The sequence below is a fragment of the Mya arenaria genome, chromosome 12 (genome assembly GCF_026914265.1).
Source record: "Mya arenaria isolate MELC-2E11 chromosome 12, ASM2691426v1".
NCBI lineage: Eukaryota > Metazoa > Mollusca > Bivalvia > Myida > Myidae > Mya > Mya arenaria.
In genome coordinates, this window is record NC_069133.1 from 33,510,646 (window position 1) to 33,536,294 (window position 25,649).

The following is a 25,649-nucleotide window of genomic DNA, read 5'->3' on the forward strand; positions in this document are numbered from 1 at the left end:
CTAGTACCAAAACTAACCAACCTGTCTGATTGGTCAAATCAGAGGTCCTTTTTGGGGATCTATTATTATCACATTGTTTTTATAAAGATTTAAAAAATCAAATGCTACTCTATTGCTAACGTTTGGGTTCGTTGGCACAGTTTATGATACCATTCAGTTCGCCTTCAGCCTACCATCTTAATTAGTAGAATTACATGTGTAACATTTTTTGCTGTTTTTGATGTTTCGAACTGGTGGTCGCTCACCAAAAGCTGAAAAACATGAACACCATGCATTGGTGAAAGATTGTTAGTATGTTCTTACACAAATAAACGGTTTGATGCATTGCAGTCGCATAACCATTCATTTCGAGTAAGTGCATTCTAACATTTTAAAGGATGTTTAGCAATCTACATTAAATTGTGTAAACTACCCAATTGTTAATATCTACTGCTTGACCTGATTAAAATCCATAAAGGCTGATTTACTCAAATAAATGTATTGGGAAAAAAACTGCCTTCTCATTGGACAAAATATAATGTTGACCACTAATGTATGTTTACTTTGTGCATTAAACCAAACTGATAGCAGTATGCAGATGTTAATAAATGCTACCACAGGTGTTAGTTAAACGTATCAAAATAGTGTTATCACATACTTCAGACATCATCAAACATGTATGGCCTCTCAACAGGGGGACTGATACAACACTGAAGAAATATCATTATGATGACATTTGCGAGATTTATTGGTATTATTTTTAAGACATACGCACCCGTGTGGACGGTCCTTGGTTTGTTCGAATAAATCTTGCTTAAGTCACCCTTAAAAAACAATTTTGTACTCATGACGGATTGCGCGTGTAGTGTTAACGGAATGTGTACAGTGGGTGCGGACGACTGACAGTGCACCGACCAACTAGACATATAATTATGTTCCTATTCAACTGATTTGACATCTCAAGTAGGCAACCGTGATTGTAAAACAAAACCTACAGACTTGCTGGAAAATCTCGTCTCGATCGTGCCATTTTAACATAAATATATCTTATGATTGGATGGCGTTATGAAAGCATTTTATACTTATATTGATAAAAATAGAGCATGTTTAAGAAATCTTTACTTAAATGACATTTTCATGATAGTATTTTTTTGCATTGTTACGATTTTTAAAGCCTATCGAGGTGATAGCTCGTAGCGCATTAAATTAGGCTCGATTTCGGTTAAATGAACGGATCATTGCTGGCGGGGACCTTAAGTATGCCACTTGACCAACTCATATTCAAAAGATAGTGTCTATCTTAAAATGAAACATTTAAGATCAAACGTAATGCTCAATCGATACATCACCTATTATTTAAAGGTAAAACAAATACATCTAAGTAGGCGTATGATCGACAACTTTCTAATTGCGTTCACTGTTTTACAATACGCACTATATTTCTCATAGACTAAATTTAAATTCGTTCAGAAAAATCAGGCATGGTATGTCGACTTAGTATCCAAAAAGTAATACAAACATAGACGTTATATGACACCTTCGTCTAATATTTTGTTAATGGGAGTGGTGTCAACTGAGCTCAGCATGTTTGATTTTGAAAGATAACATTGTTGCATTGATTTAGAACATTATTTCATTGATATGCAAATCTTTACGTGGGCTGAGCATACTTATGGCCCATCAAATGAGATAAGAAGAGAGCATAAAAGTCCATCTCAAGAGTTGTTTAAATCATGGTGATATCATACGGGTTTCAGTTATTGATACTTAACGTAAATATCATTATGTAACAGTTGTTAATTGTTTTATTGGTCTTTCCAATGCTTATCGACGACAAATTTTATAGACATGGCTTACTCAATAAAGGTTTGGATAATAGCTGACATATCTGTATCATCCAGCAATTATCCCATTCGGAACACCTCGGCCTATTTTCCATTGAAAACAAAATCGGATGTTTATGGACGGTTTACAATGGCACAAATCTTTACATTTAACAACACAGCAAGTAGATCGCGTAGTTATTTCAACTCAGCAGTAAAACTCAATGACTCCACTTTTGGGATTCTTAATTATAAATGCAAAAGTACACTTCGATCTATCAATTCAAACTTCTTAGTACTAAAACACCTTAAAACACTACAATATTTTTTTTAAATTTTACGAACTACTTCTACTGATGTATTGACATTCATCACATACATCCAAGGTTGTTTTCTATTCAAAATGGCCAAGGTGTTCCGAATGGAAATTATCCATTCAATTTGCCTCCGTCCTTCATTTAGTAGGCCTTTAGTTAGTTCAAGGCCAATTGACCTTAGTTGTTCACTCCATTGAACTCACCTAGTATCTCACAAAGTTGGTTCCAATGCCATCTATTCTGCGTACAATACGCGTTTGAGTAGGTCCCCCGTTCTTCATCCAGTTCGCTCTCGGCTCACCATTTCATGAAATTGTATCTCAGAATGACAGATCTATACCAATTATCTCAAACCACAGGTGTCCGTATCACGTTTGTCCTTGCCGGTCGCTTAATTATAGTTTATTTCATATGTCATTTGACGATCGATTTATCATTATTTAGGTCATCAATGATAATTTTAAACTAATAGAACCAGATTGGGGGCCTCCTGCCTTCTAGGAGACACATTTTTACTAAGCTTACCACTTATTATGAATCATTCTCATGTATGTGAACAATGCAATCATGCTGCCCTAATCGAACGAATTTAGAAAACTCTGCAAGCAAAAAAATATAACAATTTTGGAAATGATTAACGGAAATAAATAAATTGTGGGTTGTGTATCTTGTCATATGTTTAGAAAGAAATGATTTTAAATGGACAGTTTAACAAGGATCCGATTTCGGCCCTGTTTTAATAGGAAAATATCACTCTTAATGGCATTGGTTATTATCAAAGTGTGTGTCGTCTATCTTGTCACATATCTATATATCGACATTGTGACAAAGATCAAATTTCAAGCCAGATTTAACACAACAGAAAAATTGCCAATGTCATTGGTTCTAAAAATATAAGATTTTCAGATAAGCCAGTTGACATATAAGATGGTTTTTAATTCTTCGTTTTTTATGGGTTTTTTTCCATTTTCGTTTAGAGACTGTTTGACTATATTGAAAATAATAAAATAACAGAGAAGTCGTGTGCTAGATATACCACTAAACTAAATGCCTTCAGTGCAAAATATTTAATAGTTCTGTTTAACGTTGAACAATCAAATTTGTTTCAGGATGTAACACCCCAGTATCTACTTCCGGAGTTCTTAATGTCAACCAGGATGTGACCGCTCCCTCTAACAAACCTGGATATTCAACATCGGCTGTTTTCACAAGTGAATTAAAATTGAGCAGCTTAAGCTCGTTTCTTGTAATTAACTGTAATGTTAAGCATTAGCCAGTTTAGTAAAGAAGGTTCTTTCAAAGCAGTCCTCAACCAACACGTTTTGCTATTTTTATAAGGTTGTTGTCAAATATTGGAATCTTTTATAAACAAACAACAACAACAAACATTATCCAATGAGTTTTTGCCGGATATCCACGACTTATCATACCTGGCAGTATCGGTCATGGATGGTGTTGATTTGTTTATATTTTAATATAGCTATGCAATTAAAATGTACCATAAAACATCAATTCTTAACGGTTGTCAATTATTTAAATAAACCATTGTCGACGGAATAGCATTTAAGCATTAAATTAACTTAATCGTGCTAACGTGTTCAACTCGTGTTATTCAAAGTATTATTATTGTAAAAGTTGTTTTATGTTATCGTTATTTCTGCTTTGTTAGGAGCAATACGTTTTAATAAACTTATTTAAGTCACACACAATTTTTTTCTACAGCCGGTTGGTGTGCAAACTCACCAGACGACAAAGTACTGGAAATCAACTTCCCTAACAGCCATGGCATCAAGGGAATTGTTGTTAAGCGCGTGGATCAGACAAACTACCCAACACGAGTCCTGGTCAAATATGTCCCCAACGGGGGATCACAAATCCAGGACATTCCGGTTCCAAACGGACTTGTAAGGGTGTATATTATTTGCAATTGATAAAACAGAAAATGATTAAATTATAAAGGGCATAATTATTATATATTCTTTTTAATAAGAGATCGAAAACTTAAACTGTACTTTGATATCATCCTTTTCAATACTTAAGTGGACTTTGGTTACAGAAATAAACACCAACCACGTCTGTTCACGTGCTTAAAGGCCTAGTTTAAGGAATGCTTGGCATGGCAATCCCCTGCTGTTCATCTGCTGCTAATTGCACTGGTGTCACATTAGGGGCAAATTTCCTGGGTATTTGTTGAATGGCTCAGGGCCATGTAGGGTCCATTTCTATAATAAAACCTCCAAAACTGCACAGCAGGATACTCAGAACGGAGATCTGATAAGCCGGCGGCAGGCAATTAGATTGATATCAATACACAGAGGTTGTGTACTTCACACCGATTTGGTGTGGGGGGGGCACTTATAGAAGGCTTAAACTTGGCCTCTAAGATCCAATATGACAGATTGCCAATTGGTGAAAATAAAATTTGATTAAAAAATATGATGAATTCCCCGACTGAACAAATGACTGCCTATACCATAGAAATAAGAAATGTCCATAAATTGGCAACGTTCAAATTTAAGTATAAAACTTTCCTTTTGAATAAGTCATTACTGAACTGAAAATATACTCGCACATGTCACTGCCAAAAGCTAAAAAGAGTCTTTTCGGTCTATTTAACTGTCTAAATGAAAAGATTTAACCTGAACACTTCAGAAGTATGAGCAATGCTTCTGCTTTTTTCTTTTCTTATTGTTCTCGTTGTTTTTGACAAAGGTGCTGGAACTGAATTCTACACTCACAGAAACTACGATAAATTTTAGCGTAGGAATTGCCGTCAAACGTCTACAGTTTACCGTAACGGCCTTCACCGGAACTACTCCATGTTTGACACTTGAGTTGCTGGGGTGTCCAATAAATGGTAAGATGGCATGAAATCAATGGATGTGTCGAACTCGATTTTGTTTATGTTTTTTTATATAAAATTCAATTAAATCTTAAACTTTATTTTGCATCTGTGTTGTAATTCAAATATGTATCTTTGAAATTACTAACACACAGTTTAAAAATCAATATGGTTTTGTTAACGACCATTGATTCCTAATCAATTTATCCGAAAAAATGATGACTCTATTTGCAAACATGATCGGTTAAATGGCACTAAACGAACTAATAATCAGACAAATAATTCAAACATCAAGACAACCTTTTTATTACAAACAACAACAACAACAACAACATATTTTTAGACATTAGACATTTACGTATGAAACTGTAGTTGACAGTGGTTACATAGTGTGGTTTTATTGAACACATCCATGTTTTAGAGTTGTGTCCGGGCGGTTGTATGAATGGTGGTGTTTGTCAAATGGAAAACGCATGCGCGTGCCCCGCGGGGTCCTCGGGCACACACTGTGAAATCAAAGGTATTAGTATTAGTATTAGTATAAGTATACCGGGGGTAAGTGTAAATATTATTATATATTTATTTTATTATTATTATTATTATTTAATTATTATTATTATTATTATTGTTATTATTATTATTATTATTATTATTATTATTGTTATTCAGATTGCACACCCGTCCCTCTTGGTTTGTCTAATGGGGGAATTCCGGATTCAAGCGTCACTGTGTCTTCACAGGATTCACATTACACAAAGGACCAAATTGGAAATGGTAAGTTTCAAGTTACCTCTACAATACCTATAATTATTCTATTTCAAACTATTGACTAGAGAAAACGCAAAAGAAAATGTGAAATTGATTGAGTCGATTTACAAAAAGTATTCGGAAATGAAACAATGTCAATGTCCCATATTAAGTTTGCATCGACTGCTGTCAAGACACTTAACACTACATTATATTAATGCAAATATAATTCATATGACTATGTAAACTTATATTTGGTCTGTTATACAGTTCAGATTGGGTTGCATGAAAGATGTACAATATCAGCTTAATCGTATACATCAACATAGTTATTGTTTTCAATTATAGCGCAAACCAATGAGGGATGGTGTCCTTCATCAGCAGATAAGGCACCGTGGGTCCAGGTGAAACTGAGCAAACCGATGGCTGTCAGTGTTTTTGAATTTAATTTCGTCAAGAGACATGAAAACGACGGAGGACGAGCATTCATACAAGATTTTGATCTGCATTACATTTCGCCTTTGGATTCGACCAAATCATTCCGATCCTTTGCAAGTGTGAGTTTAGGCTTATTGAACATATGCGCAAATTTTAAACGTACACTTAAAATATATTTTTTTATAGAATATGGAATATATTACCGCTACGCTCGTTCTACGTTAAGCTCTCGAAAATACAGGATTTAAGAAGCAAAAAGAAAACAATTACCGATTGTAGCACCGTGGCAACGGTAGAAAAATCATTACCAAATGATTCTAGGAATTTGTTTGCAGTAAAGTTTGACTCCCCTCTTTTACAGAATATCCCAGCATTGAACGGAACACATTATTTTACGGTGATGACCAGCCCTGTTATAGTAACAGATACTATCAAGATTGTTCCAACAGCTTGGGAACTACGAGCATGCTTTAAACTTGAATTGAAGGGATGTGATCCAACACGTAAGTACATTTCAAAGATTTGAACATTTGCATAATATGGAATCGGTAGAAACAAATTAGTTCCATGTACAATGTGAATTTGTCTCTAACCAAATGCGATGAATACGATATGGTCATATATGAGATGATCTGTTGAACGTTTTCAGAGTTATGTTCTATGAACTTCTGCCTCAACGGTGGAACTTGTATGGGAGAGAACATCTGCCAATGTCCAAGTGGATTTGTAGGGACTAAATGTGAAACGCCTAGTAAGTAGAACAAACCTTTATCCAAACAATCCATACTTAGGCGGAAGGTTTTTATGTTTGTTACTTTGACATAAATAATTATCCGCAGGAGGATGGATTTCTCTTAAATATAAAATTTTAAAAATGTGCCAGTTTACTTCTCGTTTCGATGAATAATAGAGTGATTTTTTTTTAAATATTATCATTAAAGGGAAAGCAATCTTCATTTCATTTTGTCGAATTAAGGAAATCAATTTTTAAATATTAAACTTCTTTGATTGCTTCATTGACCTTAATGTTAATTTTTTATGCCTGGTAACTTCGCACCATTTTGGTATCATTTGAAAGGTATCTGCTTACTGCTAAATTATAAAAAGTACATCACAAATAAAGTTACTACGGTTTGTACATTTGCTCTTTTTTCAACCGAAATCTCGCATTAATGACGAAGTTTGTGGTTTTTGAAGGCCAACGTGATTTGTTATATGTTTTTCGCTGACAGAAAAGAAAGGTTGAGCTGGTAAGGGTGATCGAGTGTAATGTGGTTTTTAATGATGATATGATATTACATTATATTGTATTTTCAGCCAACAACATTCAGCATATAAGTCTTGCATTCGTCAACATTACCAACAATATTCTCATCACCGCAACGCAATCGTTCCAATTCCAAGTCCACGGCAACGTTCAGATTCAAACTGTAGCGGGACAAAAGGACCCTGTAATATCCATAAGCGGAACACACAGCTACATTCAGATGAACACGACGTCTGTCTCTTGCATAACGGATATTGCCCACTGCACATCTGGGTTCACTTTCAGTGTCGATGTCAACTTTGTTCAGCTTTTGGACAACACTTTCATTATTAACAGTGGTGGGCACCTTCCCGGCCACAAAGGAGTTGCCTTGTACTACTCCCACAACAAGCTGTACTACATTGTTAGTACATCCACACTCACGTGGACCCTGATCGTTAACTACAAGCCAGTTTTGAACGTATGGCAACACTTTGAGATAACATGGAATCATAATCTCGGAGTCGAAGTTCTCGTCAATGGCCATTCTCTTGGTACAGCTGGCAGACCCGCTCCTGGAGGTGGAACAATAACATTGCCGCTGTGCGTTGCTTGTAGCCATACGCAAACTACAGTCAACGTTAATATGCTGGTCACGGGGATTATTTCTTGGACAATCGACCGAAATGAGCTTGTAAATGCAGGAGTAAAGCCAGGTAAATGTTTACATTTATCAGTTTAAAAGGTGAAAACGAAACGTGACATTTAATAAAAAGAAGCACGAAAAGAAACCGTTCGTTTTGATCCCGCGGTATATACTCTTTATTTATAATTATGTGAACAGATGATAATTGTTATTTGTTGCTCCATCTCCTAACAATCTAAAAACACTTTATATGAAGTAATTGTATAATATGTAATCAAGGTCAATGTATCTGACAAATATTTCGTGTCTAATACACAGTTTTATTTATTTATTTATTTATTAAATTTATTTATTTATTTATTTATTTATTTATTTATTTATTTATTTATTTATTTATTTATTTATTTATTTATTATTTATTTATTTATTTATTTATTTATTTTTATTTATTTATTTATTTATTTATTTAAGCCCCCGTGTCATCCACTATAGCACCGACAACTTCGACAGCAGCCCCGACAACAGGTTTGAAAATTCAAATAGACTGTAGTTTGTAATTGGTCTTGCGTGGTGTGTTTTCTGTTACTGCTTTGTCTTGTATGCTTGTTTGCAAATGTCTTGTTTTGTTGCGTTTGTTTTTAATTCTGTTTTCTTTTGTTTAAATAATTGAAACGATTTAGAATTCAGTATTGTTTTGTTAACGAACGTTGTTTCCTTGTTCATTTATCTTAAAGACCCTCCTGCAATTAGGTCGGTTAATGGGTACGAAACGAAATAATGATGGAACACATAATCAAGACACCAATATTTACTACAAAACATTTATGTTTAGAATTATGACGAATGAAACTGTAGGTACAGCATGGTAAAAAGATATTGAAGCGATGGATACATAATGTTTTTATTGAAAACATCCATGTTTTAGAGTTGTGTCCCGGCGGTTGTATGAATGGTGGTGTTTGCCAAATGGAAAACGCATGCGCATGCCCCGCAGGGTTCTCAGGCACATACTGTGAAATCAAAGGTGATGTTGCTGTCTGTTATACTTGATAAGCGATGGGATTTAAAATAGGGTACAAAAACACTTCATGACAATAAACTTAGTTTTGTTGGAAAATAAGTTTTTAATATTTATCAAAACAAAATGGTCTTATTACAAAAGTCGATGACCTTATTTGATTTATTATCATAGTTTATTATTATTATTATTATTATTATTATTATTATTATTCAGACTGCACACCCCTCCCGCTTGGTTTGTCTAATGGGGGAATTCCGGATGCAAGCGTCAGTGTGTCTTCACAAGATTCACATTACACAAAAGACCAAATCGGAAATGGTAAGTTTCCAGTTAATTTTTCCGAGCTCTTTGAGTTTCGTAGCAGTAACCATCCAAGAATGAAATTGCACGCCCTTATGGTAATAGAAGATAAACCATTGCCAATGTCCATTAAGTTATTTCTGATTGGGTTCAATAGTGGATCTTGACGGACAGTGTCATGTATAACAAAGTATATTTTTTTATTTCTAGCGCAAACCAATGAGGGATGGTGTCCTTCATCATCAGACAAGGCACCGTGGGTTCAGGTGAAACTGAGCAAACCCATGGCTGTCAGTGTTTTTGAATTTAATTTCGTAAAGAGACATGAAAACGACGGAGGACGAGCATTCATACAGGAGTTTGATCTGCACTACATTTCGCCTTTGGATTCGACCAAATCATTCCGATCCTTTGCAAGTGTGAGTTTAGGCTTATTGAACATATGTGAAAATCTTAAAATTTACATTAATAATTTATTTCAAAAAAAAATAATGGAATCTATTACCGCTACCCTCGTTCTACGTTAAGCTCTCGATAATGCAGGATATAAGAAGCAAAAAGAAAACAATTACCAAATATTGCATTGTGGCCAAGGCAGAATACATCCATCAGCAAACGATTCTTGGTATCATGTTTACAATAAAGTTTGACTCCACTCTTTTACAGAATATCCCAGCATTGAACGGAACACATTATTTTACGGTGATGACCAGTCCTGTCATAGTAACAGATACTATCAAGATTGTTCCAACAGCTTGGGAACTACGAGCATGCTTTAAACTAGAATTGAAGGGATGTGATCCAACAAGTAAGTACATTTTTAATATACGAACATTTGCATAATATGAAATCGGTACAAAACAAAATAAATTAGTCCCATGTAAAATGTGAAGTTGCATTTTATCAAATGAGATGAATACGATATGTTTATATATGAGATGATCTGTTGAACGTTTTCAGAGCTATGTTCGGCGAACTTCTGCCTCAACGGTGGAACCTGTATGGGAGAGAACATCTGCCAATGTCCACACGGATTCGTAGGGACTAAATGTGAAACGCCTAGTAAGTTGAACAAACCTTCATACAAATATCCAAACCATACTTAGGTGAACTCTTTGTTTTGTTTGTTACTTTGACATAAATTACTGTCCGCAGGAGGATGGATTTCTTCTAAATCTAAATTTTCAATTTGTGCCACTGTACCGTTCGTTTCAATCAATACAAGAGTGAACCTTTTAAGATGTTATCAATAAAGGGAAAGCAATCTTCATTTCATTTTGTCGAATTAAGGAAACCGATTTTTTAATATTAAACTTCTTTGATTGCTTCATTGACCTTAATGTTAAATGTTTATGCCTGGTAACTTCGCACCATTTTGGTTTCATTTGAAAGGTATCTGCTTACTGGTATCTAGTATGTAAAATAAACGATCAAATCGTACATCACAAATAAAGTTATTAAGGTTTGTACATTTGCTCTTTATTTCAACCGAAATCGCGCGTTAATGTCGAAGTTTGCGGTTTTTGAAGGCCAACGTGATTTGTCGCTTACAGAAAAGAAATGTTGAGCTGGTAAGCGTGATCGAGTGTAATGTGTTTTTTAATGATTGATATTACATTATATTGTATTTTCAGCCAACAACATTCAGCAAATAAGTCTTGCATTCGTCAACATTACCAACAATATTCTCATCACCGCAACGCAATCGTTCCAATTCCAAGTCCACGGCAACGTTCAGATTCAAACTGTAGCGGGACAAAAGGACCCTGTAATATCCATAAGCGGAACAAACAGCTATATTCAGATGAACACGACGTCTGTCTCTTGCATAACGGATATTGCCCACTGCACATCTGGGTTCACTTTCAGTGTCGATGTCAACTTTGTTCAGCTATTGGACAACACGTTCATCATAAACAGTGGTGGGCACCTTCCCGGACACAAAGGAGTTGCCTTGTACTACTCCAGCAACAAGCTGCACTACGTTGTTAGTACATCCACATTCACTTGGACCCTGGTCGTTAACTACAAGCCAGTTTTGAACGTATGGCAACACTTTGAGATAACATGGAATCATAATCTCGGAGTCGAAGTTCTCGTCAATGGCCAATCCCTTGGTACAGGCGGTAGACCAGCTCCGGGAGGTGGAACAGTAACATTGCCACTGTGTGTTGCTTGTAGCCATACGCAAACTACAGTCAACGTTAATATGCTGGTCACGGGGATTATTTCTTGGACAATCGACAGGAATGAGCTAGTAAATGCAGGAGTAAAGCCAGGTAAATGTTTACATTTATCAGTTTTAAGGCTGAAAACGAAACGTGACATTTAATAAAAAGAAGCACGAAAAGAAACCGTTCGTTTTGATCCCGCGGTATATACTGTTTATTTATAATTCTGTGAACAGATGATAAATTGTTATTTGTTTCTCCATCTCCTAACAATCTTAAAACACTTTATATGAAGTAATTGTATAATATGTAATCACGATCAATGTATCTGACAGATAGTTCATGTCTAATTCACAGTGTTATTTATTTATTTATTTATTTATTTATTTATTTATTTATTTATTTATTTATTTATTTAAGCACCCGTGTCATCCACTACAACACCGGCAACTACGACAGCAGCCCTGACATCAGGTTTGAAAATTCAAATAGACTGTAGTTTGTAATTGGTCTTGAGTGGTGTGTTTTCTGTTACTGCGTTGTCTTGCGTGCTTGTTTGCAACTGCCATGTTTTGTTGCGTTTTGGTTAGAGTATTATAATATCAAAATTATCAGTTGTGTCGTTTTGTTCCAAATTTGGTGAAAGACGAATAAAAAATATATTCCATAATGGTATCCTAGTGTATGTTTGGTAAGTGGAAACATATGTGGTATGCTTAACGGGTTATAAATTGGTTTGTGATCTATAAAGACAAATGGTTGGTTATAAAGTAAATTCTCATTGAGTTATTTCGTATACAAATTATCACAAATAAAGGTACACAACTTACAAATATAAAATCAAGCCCTATTTGAGACAGTCAAAGTTTAAGTATAAAACAAACTCATATAAGCTTTCCGTTATGTAATTATAATGTTTCCGATCACAAGCCAAGCTTATTTGTAGTCTGCTTGTTATACTAGCAATTGCCTTTCAGCCTCTTCTTCTCCAACGACACCTAAACCCTATGAACAATACAATATGACGTTTGTAACCATCACGGGTAACCTTCTAGTGACTCCAGCCTTCAACTTCACCTTACATAACAAACCTATCATTGAACTCAACAACGACAGTCACACAACTCTTATTCTGGACTGTGAAAAACATCAGTTTGTAGAACTCCCTGACGCGGGAATTCCATGCCTAGAGGACTTGGGAACTTGTGATAAAGGTTTTACATTCAAACTAGAATTGATGTTCACAAAACTCACTGAATCAGAAAAGACGTACATACTCTCGAGCGGAGGTGATGTTGAGCAATACAGCGGTATGGCAATCTATATCCATAATAAAATACTAATTTTCGGAGTGAAGAAAGGAATTTCCCATTGGGTTGGCAGCTACAACATGACCAATAGCCTCAACTTGAACGTTTGGTACAAGTATGAGATATCATGGAGCTCAACAACAGGCATATCAGTCCTGATTGATGGATATCAGGTTATATCTACTAACGCATGGACACCAAGCCCAAGTATAGCCAAGACCAACGCCGTTCTGATAGGGAAAACAGCTGGCGTTAACACCACCTCGTGTATGAAGATACGCGACCTGTTCACATGGACCATACATAGAGAAGTCCTTGTCGATAACGGAATTTTACCAGGTTGTATTACTATCCTGCTTTATATTTACCTGCTTCTGTAATCAGATTTGTGCATTTTCATGTCGGGAAACATAAACTCAATATTATGCTATTAAAGAACCGGATTCTCAAAAGGATGTTATATAGATGGCTGATTTTCATGAAACTTTTGACACATTAATTATACGTACATTTTAAAACGATGAACTTGAGAAACAGTATTTGGTTGAGCTTACATGTAGTGAGTAACAGTAATTAAATAACAGACAAAACAACTAAAGAAAGGCAGGACGACGAACGAATCTTTTTCATAAATAAAATCTTTTTTAACTATTTTGAAAGAACTTTAAACTGGCCTGATCACAAGAAACGAATTAATTGGTCACGTGTACATAGACTAATGTTGCTTGAATGTTTGCGTAACATACCTAAATACAAATACAATATACACTTTTATCTACTTATACAATAATTATTATTTTGTTATTTTAGCCCCTGTGTCGAGCACAGCAAAACCTTCCACAACCAGTACAACGACAACTACGACCACCACAACAACTACAACCACAACAACGCCGGTTCCAACAACACCGACTACAACGACACCGACCACAACGACACCGACAACAACGACACCGACCACAACGACACCGACAACAACAACAACACCAACACCCATTCCAACGTACACCTGGAGTCTGGTCAACATCACTAACAACGTTGTCATTGGCGTCGATTACAACCTTACCGTTCACAATGCTAATGTTATCCACAACGTAGGCATCAACTTTAACACAAATACATATATTGAGATCAGCGCCCATCCAAACAGCTGCCTTCTGAACCCCCTCTCTTGCCTAACTCACGGCTTGACTATACAGTTCACCATGCAGTTCCACAAACTGGAAGAAAACACGTACATTATCACCAGCGGAGGTCAACTTCCTGATGGAGTCGGGTTCGCGGTTATCTATCGCTTCGGCAAGGTTCAGTTTATTCTTTCAACGTTTAACGTTTCGTGGTATGCGACATGCGGAAGAAATGAGCTCCATCCCCAAAAGCCGCACACAATCATGGTATCATGGAGCCTCAGCATCGGTTTAGAGATCTTCGTCGACAATAAATTCATTGAGGGCTCGAAGAATCCATCATCCCATAGACCTTCTCCATCTACCAACGCAACGACCATCTTCATTGGCAAGCAACCCTCTACCACGGTACAAGTTGAGTTCACCCTCCAGGTTGTGACCTTCTGGTATGCGCATATCAACATACTTGTGGACGCTGGCATCTGCACACCACCAACTCGCCCGACTAGTAAGTAACATATATGTGAAAGAAAAGTTTCAATTCAAAGGGCATCTTTCCTTTTATCAAACTGACAAACAAGCTTTTATGGATCTTGTAATAGCTACGACAAAATTATTAGTATATTTAAAAAAAAATGATAGGAAGTTAATATAAACATTTTACTTTTACACGAAAAACAGAAAAAAAAATCACGCGATCACTCAAATACTTCTAAGAAACGTGTAGTCATATAGTTCATTTAACATTTCATTTACAATCTTAATATGGTCTTTCAAACAAAAGGAATATTCGTTCATACATTATAAATACGCAATTAAAGTAGAATGTAAACCAAGATCGCTCTACCGATTTCCTACAGATTAAAATGATTCTAAATGTTATATGAACATTATGACAGCTGCCCCTCCAACTACTGCTGCACCAGTCACAACACAGAAATCGACTGCAAAATTAACCACTGCCAAACCGGTTTACACTTCTATTGTTACCGGCACACCACCCCAACAATGCCCCGCGGGATGTATCAGCATCAGTAAGTGAAGATAAATGTATCTTCTCAGAACTAAGAAATATTTGGTTATAAGATAAATTGTAAGTCTTCTGATTATTTAAATTTTCTTAAAAATAGTGTTTTGTTTTTTTTAATAGATGTTATACCTCGTGTTTCCAATTCAGCATGCTAATGAATATTGTTCTCTTGAAAGATGGAAGAACGTTTGAATTATTATAAACAATAAAGATTATTTCGGTATACACCAGATGACCTGTCTACCACAAAACTCCCTCCAGTCACTGCCTCCAGCGGCAAACCGACTCCTGGATCAACAACGAAAACGCCAACAACTAAGGCACCAACGACCAAAGCTCCTACTACGACAACGACCACGACGACCCCGGCACCTACAACTACAAGAAGTCTTGTACCAAACTATCAGACGAAACCCGTCATTCAGGTACCTGACTTCCTCCTTTTGAAAAAAGTAGTACGGCGGAGTAATTTATTTATAGAGAAAGAGCATAGAACGCAAATAAGAGTGAACTGTCACCTATATACTCGTTCACAGGATACATATACTTCATTAAAAATGATAAAATATCTACCAACATAATTTTACACAACTGTTAAAACGCATATTTGACGTTCATTCTGTATAGGTTCACGTAGACAAGACGGACGTCTTCCTGGCGTGTACATTTACGGGCGCCGTAGAGACCGGGGTGCAAATAACGGCCTCCCTGATCGTGCAAGGGAAGGTGATACTAACACAAACAGTCAGTGGGAACACTGGGGTCGTCATGTGGCACATCTCAAAAGTTGACACGTACCTCTACGGCAAACAGGTTTGACTACTTGCGGCATTTTTAGTTATTTTGGGAACAAGAAAATGTTTTATTTCTTTAATTTTGATATAATGTAATTTCTTTATTTCTATCATTTTTCATTTATTTACATTTATTGTTTCCGTGAATACGTTGATAGTTTGAGGATATGAACACGAACTATATAATGCCTTGACTGATAATTTGCACAGAACGCATGTCTCGACATACTCTATTTCGGTAAAGCTTTACCTATATATTTGACAAACCTTGGCCATTTCCCATCGAAAGCAATTTCGGACAACTTCGGATATGAATAAATAAAAGTAGTTCGTAAATTTATAATAGTACTATAAAAACATTGTAGTGTTTGAATTTTTTATTACTACGTTCACATTTCTTTCCAGTAAAGAGTCCAGTAAAAAGTATTTGGCATAAATAATTAAGATTCCTGAGAGTAAATTCCTAATGCGTAACTCCTTAATTGAGATTACTACGCGATTTACTTACAACAAAGTTAAATGTAAAAAACTCTGGCAAACCGTCCATATATATCCGATTTTAATTTCGATTGAAAATAGCCGAATAGTCTTGCGAATGATATTTTTGCGGGTCTTACATTTACGGTTGACCAACTGCAGAAAATGTGAATACTTTTCACATGACGAATATTTATGCACTCATCTAATTGTTTTTATTTCGTTCTGTTCCTAAACCAATGCCTTTTGTTTTTAGATCCAGTGTAACGTGAGCGCCAGTTTTACCGGAAGTATTATATCGACTGTTACGTTCGTTAGCAACATTTTTAAGCCCCAAGTCACTGTAAGTATATGGTACTCATTTACGTGTATCTACTAGGAATTAGTTTTTTACCGATCAAGTCGCGTTAAAATGATATCAGTCAGATCAAATAAATTCTTATATACTAGTATTTAACAAAGCTTTCTGCAATGTCATTAATACATTCGTTTCAGATGAGAAATGTCAGGCATTGACACCTTTCTCTTTATAAGGTTTTTCATTAATTAAATCATTATATCATGATGCCATTATACAACTTGTAAGCATGTATTCTAACATCTTACGATCATTTCAACAACATTTACATCCACCCTATAGGTGACACCGAACCAACTTCTAGTCATCGAGGGACACCATGGCGAACATTTCACAGTGACATCCAACGTCCCTCCGCCGTTCTTCTGCTGTACTGGCTGCAAGGGCCAGTGCCAGGTCCACATTGTTGGCATCTTCCAGTTCTACAGACGCTTCCAGAAGTGTGAGAGCAAATATGTCTCACAGGCGCTCATAGGTATGATTGGAAGGGGCCTGTTAGACCATTGGTTATGTTATGGTTTGTAATACTATCACATTACTACTCATCTGTCAGTCCAATACGCAAAACTTTAGTTAAACACTTTATAATACTATAGTTTGTAAGAAATGGAAGCATCATACTAGAATAGCTATATAAGTTCCAGCTGAAAACCATTTAAAAGATATTTATCGATACAAGATATAAAATAACATATATCATGTGTTCAGGAAGTTCCACACCGGTAAACTACAACAGTCCAATCTGCGGGTTTGCTCTGACCATGAGTAACTGGAATCAGAACACCAAGGTTGAGGTCAAGGCCACCATTGACCTCGTTAGAGACGGCGACCATAGAATCAACCTTGACGTTATTGCGCATGTCTACAGCCAGCCAATGAACGTTCAGATTACAACGAAACCCACCGAAATTAAAATTACGACTATAGCGGTAGGAATTGCCTTTATTGTCGTTTGGAAATCCCCACACGTATCCTAAAACGAAATCACGAAATCAATTACATATATATTCCCTATTTACTCCGACAATTTTTAATGCCAAGAATGACATTCAACTTGTTAAGAGCATCATTGAGAAACCAGTTGTCATTTTTCAGCATAGACACTAATTTAACACCATATTTCTCAATTAGTATTTGGTGCTGGCTTACACATATCGGTCAAATTCATTGTAAAGGTTGTCCAACATTACATTTGATAATACTTAGTGTAACAGAGTAGCAGAATAGGGTTAATAAAATAAGATGTTTTAAATTACAACAGCCGTAACTTCATATTTGTTTCGATTTATTCCATGTCCATATCAGACGACGGTCAAGGATAATGACCACAGACTTCACCAGTGCAAATCTGTAAACGACCCCCACATGAGCACGTTTGACGGACAGTAGGTTCACTTTGATCATTTATACACGAACTAGCCTAATACTTATTTAATAGCACACAGCAAATAAGTCATATAAAAGTTATGATGATTAATATTACCAATGATAATGATTATTATGATGATGATTTTACAAAAGTGAAATTAGAAAAACGTGGCGGCATCATTGATTTAAATAGAAAATGATGCCAAAAAGCGTTAATTGAAATGGGTTTTAAAGGCAGTAGCACAGGTGATATAATAGGGTTAGTAGTACTGCGTTTTGATCCGAGAGATTGTATTCGACTCGAGTGGATATTTGCAGACTAGCCGAGAAATAAAACAAAAAACACGAGAGTTGAAGACGACGTTCGGGATCAAAACAAAATGTTAAAAAACTCTTTTATTATATGCATTTCAGGTTAAATCACTTAAAAGACACATGTTTTTACAATAAATGTAATTTTAATGCCGCACGCTTTTGTTTGATGGTGTCATTTTAACATCCGGCAAAAAAACGGTTCCGAAGTGACTTTAGTAGTGTGGAATACGGACTACCGTATTTGCTATATGTAATGCAGGTGAACTCTTGATGGGTATATATCAAACAATGTTTCAACACCTAAGAAATACTTCATTAAACAAAGTTGCTGAATTACTTTATCTAAATTGTTGATTCGAAGTTAATTAAAACGAAAAGATACCCGTCAAAAATAGTTATATTTGATGTTGTTGTTTTTTTGTCTAGGAGATACAACATGATGAAAGAGGGCCAATTTGTTCTCTACAAACACAAATCACTGCCGTTTGAGGTATGATGCTTTTTATTGGAGATGTTTATGTTTCTTCAATATAAAATAATATTTATTTACTTTCGCTGCCAACTAATTATCTCTATACTTGTCGAATCGGAACCAACTTCTCCAAAAACCAGTTACTCAAAAGTTTACCGTGATAATTTAGAATAAAACCAGGGCTGGTATTCCATATGAAACTTAAGTTAATCTCATGCTCACACATCATTGACATTCACTCTATAGGTCGGTTATCAATTACAAATATTCCGATTAGCTACATCGGTCTTAGATCCAATTAAGACCAATAATGAATACAGCCCAGGTTATAGGTGTTACATTGACGTAATGGAGAACTGTGATACTTAATCTTGGGAGCTTAAATAAAATATGTCCCTCATTGACTTTTCTCGTTATAGGTAAGAGCTCTCTACCACAAATGCAGTAAACGGTCACATGCTTCTTGTAACTGTGCGGTTGCGGTTAAATCCGGTGATGACGTCATCACTGTGACCGGCTGTCAAGGTACCACATCCGGAGGTCATCCAGGTCAAGGTCACGGAATCGGATTAATTTTCCAACAGTTGTTTGGTCATCATGGGAATGCGCATGGACACGATAAGGATGAACTGGCGAAAACGCCAATGACAATTCAAATTTACAAGAACGGGGAACTTACTCCTGGAACTCATATTAGGAGATATGGTTGTGGACAGAAATATGAGGTGAGTATTGAACTTAAGTAGAAACGAATTTGAATTGAAACTACAGGGATAAGCCCAGAGGCCAAACAATTTACGATGACCTTTGTTACAAGCAGGTCAAAGGTCAAAGATGTAAATTTTTTATGTGAATTCAAATTCAAAACATGATGATGTTTGAGACTTACATGAGACAACAGTCTGTACACTCTCAACTGATTTAAACTTAAATAACTGAATGATTTTCGTCACATATTATTTGGTCATTAAGAATGAAGTAAATCAAGTGGTAGTTTATCCCGTTACAACGAGTTTTGTTTCTGTTTATAATTAAAACTTTCACATGTTATGTTCCATGCTTCAGATCGAGTTGCCAACTGGTATGATAGTGACGGTTCAACAAAGCTGGAAACCCTTTATCAACATCTGGATCACCGCATCTAGCGTCGACTTCGGCAACACTGAAGGTAAACACCTTTTAGGATCAAGGGTTGTGTATATAAAATGGTATCAGATCCGGAAAGTATGGAATTTTACAGAAGTTCCCATTGTTATTATATGTTGTTGGTAGGGAAAACAACCGTTTCTTCATAGACTCAGAACTCTAAACAATTTTATTGGTCGCCCTCTTTTTGGAAAAAAACATGTTTTGTGTATCAAAGACGAAACAAAATAAGTTAAAGTTTAATTATCAAGATATATATAACACTCTATAAGAATATAACTCATTCTTTTTTAATGCTAGCTCTTGAAATATTATCTTTCACATCATCTAGAAATATAAAGGATGTTGAACATCATTTTGAACAACTTTCGTGTATATGCATATTTGTACACAAATAAAAATATAAGTATATATTACAATGTTTATTTCTAGGACTGTGTGGAAGTTATGATGGCAACACACACAATGATCTTAGCCCAAATGTGAATTCATTCTCCGAAAAGTGGAAGTAAGTGACCAAACAACAAAGTTAGTAAAAATCTCATTTGATTTTGCAAATGATATTTCATTTATTCTTCAGTTATAGTGGTTTACAGCAAATGGGTTTGAAGTTCAAATGTCTCTATTTTAAAATCGGCATTACTACTCTGATATTTTTTACAATGCGATGATCTCAAAGATTTCCTTTACCATCAAATAAAATCACAAATCTTGCAGGATTAACGGAGTAGGCAATTTCTTCTACGGAGTGAGCGTGGTGTCTTCCAACACAGTGCCAAGCTACACTTACTGTAGCTGCATCGAAAACAGGAATACCGTTTGTACAAACGGACTCGGAATCATCAAATGCACCAACTCAAGTATGTGTTCGGTTAGACGTCTGTTTTTAATTCGTGTGCACATACTCAAAGTTCTGTTTTATCTGCCAGGCTTGTCTCTTGTATTTTATGAAGGCTGATCTGCAATAACTATTATTTGCTAAATACTAAAAATGTCCAGAACCTAGTTGCCATACTCATTATACATGCATTAGTTTTCTTCAAAGTTTAGTTTATAATCTTGAAACACCGTTCATTGTTGTTGTTTTTTTTAATTTGGTTTAAGCAACGACGGTTTCCATGGAAAGTAGGTGCGCATTGCATTTTAACCGGTGTTTTGATTTTCCAATCACCTTTTAAAGGTAAAGAGCTAATAAAAGAAACTAACCATTAATCTTTTTAAGGATACGACATTACCACCGCGCTTGTCCGACAGGCTAAGAACCCAATACTGACCCACGGAAACGGAAGACGCAGGAGACAGGCCGAAGAGGTCACCGTCGACATTCCCGAGGTGGGCGTTTAATATTTCTTATACCTTGGTCAAAGTACCATTATCTGTAAAACAAATCTAAAATTTACATGTGCAAATTCCTGATATTCAACAATTGAGGGTATCGGATACTACTTGGAAATAGAAATACAAACATCACTTGCAGAAGTTATGGATTAAGTACGTCTGGGGCTTCTGCTCAATTCATGAGTTCAAGTTTTCTTTTTGAAATATGAACATGACTATCCCGATATCCCGATATCCCGACAGGCTTTGTGGCATGTTCATTGTTCGAGTGACATTATATAAAACATATTTAACAATGTTACCATTTCAGGACGACAATGAGTTTACTTATGACGAGGCGAAGGATGAATGTACAAAATACATCACTAGGAGCAGCGCAACACAAGCTTGTGAACCCATCCTGTCTAGCAACGTCTCTAATCAAATTGAGAACTGTGCTGACGATTATAATGTAAGATACTAGATATACCTCAATTCCAATTGGATTATATACTCGTGGAGTGATATGTTATATGTTTGACCTTCGTGTACACAAAATGTCTCTTAAAGGTTACACATGCCTACTTTAAATTGACATTACGGAGTGTAATTTATCATTGTTGAATGCTTTACGAAAACGCCATGATCAGACGAAAGTTCTATAGCAATATGATAGTAATTGTCAAACATTATTAGTATTAGTACATAAATTCGTTTGCAAATCGCTGAGAAGTTAAGCTCACTGATATTCACACACACGTTTTTCTCGTGGTTGTGTACGTTTCATTTGTGTGATGTCCATTTTAAATTGTGCATGGGCATACACAAACCTGTGTGACGTAGATCACACATTTTACAGATGTCAGTAACGGCGCTATAAACGTGTATATTCTACACATACATTGATGACGTATTTCTCAAAAAGTAGTCCATACATGTACACGTACAAGTAGAGTTTCAACCATTCCAAATCCTTTATTCTACTTCGAATAGGCTACTGGCAACTTCAACTTTTCCGTGGACGCTTTGAGTGACATTGTTGTCGACTGTGTGCAACAAGCTAAGGCCATCAAAGCATTAAACGAGTCTGGAAATACTAACGTAACTGAGGGTGGTGTGGATATACCTCAAGACCTTGACCTTGATGCTATTGTAAAGGACGCAATCGTGGTAGCTTGTGGTGATCATGGGACACCGGAAGATGGTATTTTCTTTCTTGATATCTATATAAAACTATGCATACATATTAACATAAGTTTTACAACCTTTAATTAATTATGTCCAAGATCATTTAGTTAGCAGCTAGATTGTACGTACATTTGAATTGGACCTATTTGACCGATTACCTGTTCGTAAACAACTTTTTACTAATTTGAATACGTTAATAGTGATATCTTAATATACTTACTATGTACAGCATATACTTACTAAGTGTAATCATATTGCTCCAAGTAACCTATTTAGTATTTATGGTATAGGTAATAGTAACTGCACTCCCTACCCGATAATTGAAACTATGCGGGAAGTGGGTGCAGTTACCGTGATATGCCATAGTGTCAATAACAATGTTCAATAACTCTCATACAGTATAAAGTAATAGCGTTGTGATATATCCGCACGTAAGTTTCTAAACACTTACGATTACGACCATTTTGATATGATAGTTAATGTATGGACGAAAACAAACCAAATACACCCTTACATGGTACAATCGGCTTTTAAGATACATGTATATAAGTTATTCACCAGAACTTGTTTATTAAACATCCTAACTTTGTTGCAGGTGTCTGTAGATGTGATGATGGTTACTCGGGCGAACAGTGTGAGGTATCTAAGGATACCGTCCCGGTAGTGACGTCGGTCCCAATACTTTGTGACATCTCACAAACCGATGATTGCATGGCGGCAAGAATATTCGGCATTAACTTTGTGGAATCAGACACATTGACTTGCCATTATGAATATGTCGAGGTAAATACGGCAATATAAAGCAAATCATAGCTTTTTATTGTTGACGCTCTTTTGAGTAGTTATCATAGAATTATGGATGTGTTCTGCAAACAGTTTGTACACTTAAATGCTGAAACAGTATTTTCACTTAAATGCTGAAACTTTGATAGGTCAACTTTGTGTGAGAATCTAATCGTATCGTTTTGTGTCAAGGTTTCAGACTCGATTAAACTAACCGGTGAAACCGGCAAAGTTCCTGTTGCGAGGTATGTGTCAATCAACGAAGTCAGCTGTGTCCTTCCAAAAATGAAGAGCGCCCGCATCTCTATTAGCAACAATGGCATATCTCCAAGTGACGATAAATCAACCCATGTCGTGTACAACTCGCTGTGCCATGACTGCTCTGTAGCCAACGACACTACTTTCTCCCTAGTGTGCACAAGAACGGTATGGCACTTGATAAGTCATCATAGGGGTATAAAATCAAAACTCTGTGCATTTAATAATTCGTGGTAAGAATTTCTAAAACAAAAGAAGATTAACAGTAATAGCAATATAATGATTGGCATATAATGTACAACGAGAGTCTAAATTTGCGATTACGCTTGCTTAAACGAGTAGTCCTAGTTCATATGAGCGCATGTTATACAACATGCATTATTTAAAATTATAAAAAGAAAACTTAAATCATTCTTGGTCTGTTAAAGAACGCCAACTGTGTTATTGGCGGTGTTTGTTACGAGGAGGGAGTGAGCAGACACGGTGACCGCTGTCAGACATGCCAAGCTGCTGCCAACAATGAACAATGGACTCAGAGTCAAGGTATTTTCATTTGTTTGACGCTCCAGCAATTCATTGTTCCTTTTCAAGCAAAACGTATTCCAAACCGTTCAATTTGTCATAATATTAGTAGAATTTCGCACCACTAATCTACAGGCAAAACATAGTTAAGCCGTTTTCGGTCGACTAGAATTTCACATCTTTTATATGTATTGACTCAGACATGGAGGGAATTCGTATATGTGCTTCGGCCCCGGAATAATTTTAACTGTATTGCTAAACAAATAATAGGCATGATTAAACATATTTATTGTGCATTGAGGTATTCATGATACAGCTGGTTTTTTTTTTTAAAATACATAGAAATTGAGTTTAAGCAGATTCATTGGATTGTATTGGAATAGGTTCTAGCGATGATTGATTTTTTGACCGAGTACTATCTTACGTATGAGACATTAAATGCGCTAACGAGAAATTCAATAACATAACACATGGATTTGTATCAGTCTTGAAAACTAGTATCTTGAGTTGTATGTAGTTATTATATAGTTCTATTTATATATTCTTAAACATTTGAAGCAAACAGTATAGTAAGCACTTGTATTTCCTCGGACACATTTTAGCCACCGAATGTATAGCCGTGCCTGTAACTGAGGCAGCGACGGGCAGCAAGATGGAACGAACTCAGGTCATCATTCTGGCCGTCGTCTGTGCAGTGTTTGCCGCCATCATTCTCATTGGCACGTGCTATCTGATAAAGGGAAAGTAAGTATTGAAACGAAATTATCAATGTATGCAGTAGAGAGAAACTTATTCGAGGGACGACAGCTTAGTGTTATATCTGATACTGATTTAATGATACGTAGAATCGTATCCCTTTCTCACCCTTAATGTTTTTGAGGAACGTTTGAAATGAACAATCAAGAGCTTTTAGAAAAACGGCTTTATCAAAATACGGGTTAAAAAGTTGAATGTTCAAAAGTAATAAGCTGATTATGTTTTGAAATTTGGAGCTATACCTTCATGTAAACCTACCCTGAGAAGAGTTAAAGCTAACTCTAGAAGTTTGCGGCCATGGTTTGTTATTCGATTCCCCGCCTGTAATGTATGCGCGGCAATACAGCAGGAATACAACACAATTAGTTTACGTGAGCGAGCGTAAAGTGAACTTAGTGCAGATGAATGCCAACACCGTTGAAGGCTACAATAAAGAAAATGGTCATAACTGGTTGTTTTCTAATGACAGGCGACTTAAAAACGAGAATCTGTACGATGTGCATTTAAGGTAACTGGCTAGCTTTAAATCTAGTTTTGCAAGTAGTTCATGTATGTGTTGATATTGTAATCTTCATCAAAACTGTATATCAAATACGATTAGGCAAGAATTATGATTGTTTTGCTAGGTTTGTTTTTAAGAAGTTCGCGTTTTGATGTGATAAACACCAACATTGAAGTATTAATTTTACTTTTTTATGTAACATAGGTACAGAAACAGATAATTTCAATAAAACTGACACTCTTATTTAAAATCAATACATACACATGCATAACAAAGATACATTTTGAGTGATACGCCCTTAACTACTTACTAAATAATGCATTTATGGATAACATTAATTACTGATTACAAGATTATAATCATGTATTAAATAGACGAAAACGCAAAAATATTAAA

The 25,649-nt window shown here is 35.8% G+C and overlaps 1 protein-coding gene across 2 annotated transcripts in view; it reads left to right on the plus strand.

The window, feature by feature from the left end:
- LOC128211308 (uncharacterized) overlaps nt 1-25,649 on the plus strand; it is a 31,110-nt gene that overhangs the window by 3,176 nt on the left and 2,285 nt on the right. Inside the window, exons 2-39 of one of the 2 annotated variants that reach the window (XM_052915961.1) lie at nt 3,229-3,330; nt 3,842-4,023; nt 4,832-4,976; nt 5,383-5,481; nt 5,631-5,735; nt 6,057-6,265; nt 6,508-6,649; nt 6,796-6,897; nt 7,464-8,108; nt 8,510-8,563; nt 8,964-9,062; nt 9,273-9,377; nt 9,570-9,778; nt 10,026-10,167; nt 10,320-10,421; nt 10,994-11,638; nt 11,951-12,004; nt 12,508-13,179; nt 13,651-14,475; nt 14,867-15,001; nt 15,229-15,422; nt 15,625-15,810; nt 16,525-16,611; nt 16,909-17,101; nt 17,335-17,555; nt 17,932-18,011; nt 18,736-18,799; nt 19,201-19,506; nt 19,847-19,949; nt 20,360-20,435; nt 20,645-20,787; nt 21,150-21,259; nt 21,576-21,716; nt 22,238-22,448; nt 23,028-23,215; nt 23,408-23,641; nt 23,902-24,016; nt 24,598-24,739. In XM_052915961.1, coding sequence (XP_052771921.1) covers nt 3,229-3,330; nt 3,842-4,023; nt 4,832-4,976; nt 5,383-5,481; nt 5,631-5,735; nt 6,057-6,265; nt 6,508-6,649; nt 6,796-6,897; nt 7,464-8,108; nt 8,510-8,563; nt 8,964-9,062; nt 9,273-9,377; nt 9,570-9,778; nt 10,026-10,167; nt 10,320-10,421; nt 10,994-11,638; nt 11,951-12,004; nt 12,508-13,179; nt 13,651-14,475; nt 14,867-15,001; nt 15,229-15,422; nt 15,625-15,810; nt 16,525-16,611; nt 16,909-17,101; nt 17,335-17,555; nt 17,932-18,011; nt 18,736-18,799; nt 19,201-19,506; nt 19,847-19,949; nt 20,360-20,435; nt 20,645-20,787; nt 21,150-21,259; nt 21,576-21,716; nt 22,238-22,448; nt 23,028-23,215; nt 23,408-23,641; nt 23,902-24,016; nt 24,598-24,739 — 7,567 coding nt within the window. The remainder of the gene's footprint in view (nt 1-3,228; nt 3,331-3,841; nt 4,024-4,831; nt 4,977-5,382; nt 5,482-5,630; nt 5,736-6,056; nt 6,266-6,507; nt 6,650-6,795; nt 6,898-7,463; nt 8,109-8,509; nt 8,564-8,963; nt 9,063-9,272; nt 9,378-9,569; nt 9,779-10,025; nt 10,168-10,319; nt 10,422-10,993; nt 11,639-11,950; nt 12,005-12,507; nt 13,180-13,650; nt 14,476-14,866; nt 15,002-15,228; nt 15,423-15,624; nt 15,811-16,524; nt 16,612-16,908; nt 17,102-17,334; nt 17,556-17,931; nt 18,012-18,735; nt 18,800-19,200; nt 19,507-19,846; nt 19,950-20,359; nt 20,436-20,644; nt 20,788-21,149; nt 21,260-21,575; nt 21,717-22,237; nt 22,449-23,027; nt 23,216-23,407; nt 23,642-23,901; nt 24,017-24,597; nt 24,740-25,649) is intronic. The other variant, XM_052915962.1, reaches the window with a different exon arrangement.